A 2,976-nucleotide genomic window follows, 5' to 3' on the forward strand; every position below is an offset into this window, starting at 1 on the left:
AGGGACCCCTTCCTCCGGCAGCTCATTCCCCTCGTCCCCTTCCTGTCCAGAACGAGGGGATCAAAGTGAGAGAAGAGGCATACATGAGTGGCAGCTACAACCTAAGCGACCGAGAAGTAGGAGGGGATCGATTTATTGGTTATTAGGCTTCTTGGAGGGGATCAATGTGTTTGGCTACGATCTAGGAAGCAAAATGTCTCTTGTTGGGCGTCTAGTGCGACCGAAACAACACAGAACTACACGATATTATTTAATATTGCTTACTTTAGGCTATGTCTGTTTTGCCATGCATGCTCAAGCAGCAGAGCGGTTTTTTGAAACCTTGCTTACTCGACGCTGTAGAATATTTCGACGAGTGAGTAAGATGCCATTGAAGTGCGTTCCGTGTGAGTGTGAATGTGTGATGCCATCGTCTTGCTTAAGCACTTCGATGCCAAGAAAAAAAGATAGGTTCCCAAGATCTTTGACAGCAAAAAGATACTCGTAGCTGTGCTTGAAGCTTGTCAACATAAATTAGGATGTTTATCCTTCAGCTCATTATGTTTATCATGTAGCATCGGTAATAACATGTGTCTGATCCACACACTACTGATCAAAACTTGTTGAAACTTAAAATCAATGTTCAAAGGCAAATCCATGCTTATGTTGCTTTGGTTGTGATTTACCGATGCCCGTGCTGCGAGGAAGCGGCTTTCCCGCTTCTCAGTATCTCAAACAAGGGAAAAATAGAAGTGGAACAGCTATTTATGCAGGTGCAATTCAACAAACAGGAGCTTCTTTCCAACCCCCTAGATGTCCGGTTCAACATTCATTACTCATTAGTTGGAAAGAAGCACCATGGAACATAAGCAACGTTCTAATGTTTAAACCTCCCGGCCTAGTACAACACGGAAGATAGTACGGTTCAACATTCATTACTCATTAGTTGGAAAGAAGCACCATGGAGCATAAGCAACGTTCTGATGTTTAAACCTCCCGGCCTAGTACAACATGGAAGATCAGTTCACAGGCGAGCTTGCCAAACATGCTTGCTTGAACCGCCGCAAATCAAAGGAACCACAAGTGGAGTACGGATTTAATCTAAGCAATTCAATATGCCTTCAACCTTACTGCCAGTTGACTAATGTCTAAGGAAATTAGATAATAGACAGAAGGTGTTGAATTAAGAGTCTACAAGTGGACTTCAAAGCTGACCGCTGCATGCTACATAGAGTCAATCTCTGAGTCGAAATACAGAAAGGACACAGTTTTGCATCTCAGCCACTAGAACGTAACTCTGGCCAGATACCTGCAGGGCAAGCAAAATCACCAGTCAAACCAAACTGTACTATTCAATCAGGAAAAGTCACTGAAATGAGTTATTCTCATTAATTCTATATGACTCACACTACTGTGCAAATTGTGCCAAAAGCTACATAAATAAATAATCTTAGCATTATTATACAAAACCAACATTAGAAACAGAAAACAGTACAAAATTGTAGGTGCGGTGCCAGTGTAACCGCTAATTTTAGCACTTTTTGGCTAAATCTAGCCTGGTAGCAGCTAAGAGAACAATGGGAAAATGAGGGACTCATGGTGTCATGGAGTAGAAATATGAAGAGACTTTTTAATCAAACATATCAAAACCAGAATAATCACCCATAAAACTACAATAATTCCAAGTGCAACAATAAACAACAGTGTAAGGTTTAATGAAGGCATACCCTTCAAGTGTTGTGATATTCATCAGTTCACTATTTGTTACAATGATCCAAAATAAGCAGCAATGTGAAATTACATACTTATATGTCCGTATAAACAAAATTTGAAATATGGTGCTCAGGTATTGATAGTTAACAATTAATTTACTTCCTGCAAATGACATTAGGACTTGATAGACAAATAGCCTGAAGAAACTCACAGGCAATGACGCAGCAAGTAAAGAAAAACTAGAAATATATCTCCAAATCAAAGTAAAGGGTCAGTGCTTCATTTTCTATTACTTGGAATGACAAGATTCTCATCTCTAGGCAGGCAAGAACATATGCAAGAACAGGGAATGGGGAAGGGTCCTAAGTAATCCGTCATTGGAGGAACTAGAGGAAGAAGAGCTCACACTATATACTAGAAGGAATTTGGGGAGTACTACTAAGGAGGTAAACTTAAAGCAAGGAAGCTGTATGCAAAGGAGGGCAAACAAAAGAGCACATCCTGAGTTAGAAAAGGTAGAGCATCAGTAGCAGATAAGCTTACCTGCTCAACCAATAGATCAAATAGGATATCCAACAATTAATCATCTTGCGTATTGAGCAAAAGCTTAGCCCCATCATGTCCACCACCAACGCATGTTCCTAGAAGCATAAGAAGTCAAACAATGTGTCATGTGGGTCAGAGACATGGCCACCACAGGAAGGTTAAGGTAAAGGAGCCCAAGGCTGTTTGCCATATCCTTATGATGCCTCTCAAGCTTTCATATTCCCTAACTCGCTCACTCGCTATAATGATAGGCTTACGCTGTAACCAGTATCAGCTATCAATAAACCAGAAAAGGGAAATTTGGCTCAAAATCCTAAAAGCACAAGACACAATGGCATCCCAACAAAGACAAACAAAAACAAGGATACATCAACGAGGTAGTTAGATAAATCCATAGCTGTAACTCTGGACAACTCCGTTTTGATAAATATAACACGCGTACTGTCTAATTTACTGAATGTCCCCAAATAACATATACTCATCAATACCTTAAAAATGAAAAACAGCATTTACTCATACTATTAGCTGCTCGGAACAGGAAAGTTGTCCAGACCTATCCTGAAGCTCGTTCCACGCAATATTGGAAAAAAAAAACGCATACTAACAAACCATGGCAACATAGGTGATCATGATTTAAGTTATCTTTAAATAAAGATGGCATGGAAAGATGAAATAGAACTCCAAAACTGTAATTTTTTCCTGGTACAAATGGACATGCCAGATGCAGGGGAGTCCTAG

At 40.1% G+C, this 2,976-nt stretch overlaps 1 protein-coding gene across 1 annotated transcript in view; it reads right to left on the minus strand.

Annotated features, from left to right (window-relative positions):
* Positions 1-840: 840 nt before the first annotated feature.
* Positions 841-2,976, minus strand: part of LOC127321498 (uncharacterized) — a 4,264-nt gene continuing 2,128 nt past the window's right edge. The window contains exons 2-3 of the mRNA XM_051350528.2: positions 2,236-2,333; positions 841-1,288 (exon numbers count right to left, since the gene is read on the minus strand). Coding sequence (XP_051206488.1) covers positions 2,272-2,333 — 62 coding nt within the window. The 3' untranslated portion in view covers positions 841-1,288; positions 2,236-2,271. The remainder of the gene's footprint in view (positions 1,289-2,235; positions 2,334-2,976) is intronic.

This window comes from Lolium perenne, chromosome 3, assembly GCF_019359855.2.
Source record: "Lolium perenne isolate Kyuss_39 chromosome 3, Kyuss_2.0, whole genome shotgun sequence".
Lineage (NCBI taxonomy): Eukaryota > Viridiplantae > Streptophyta > Magnoliopsida > Poales > Poaceae > Lolium > Lolium perenne.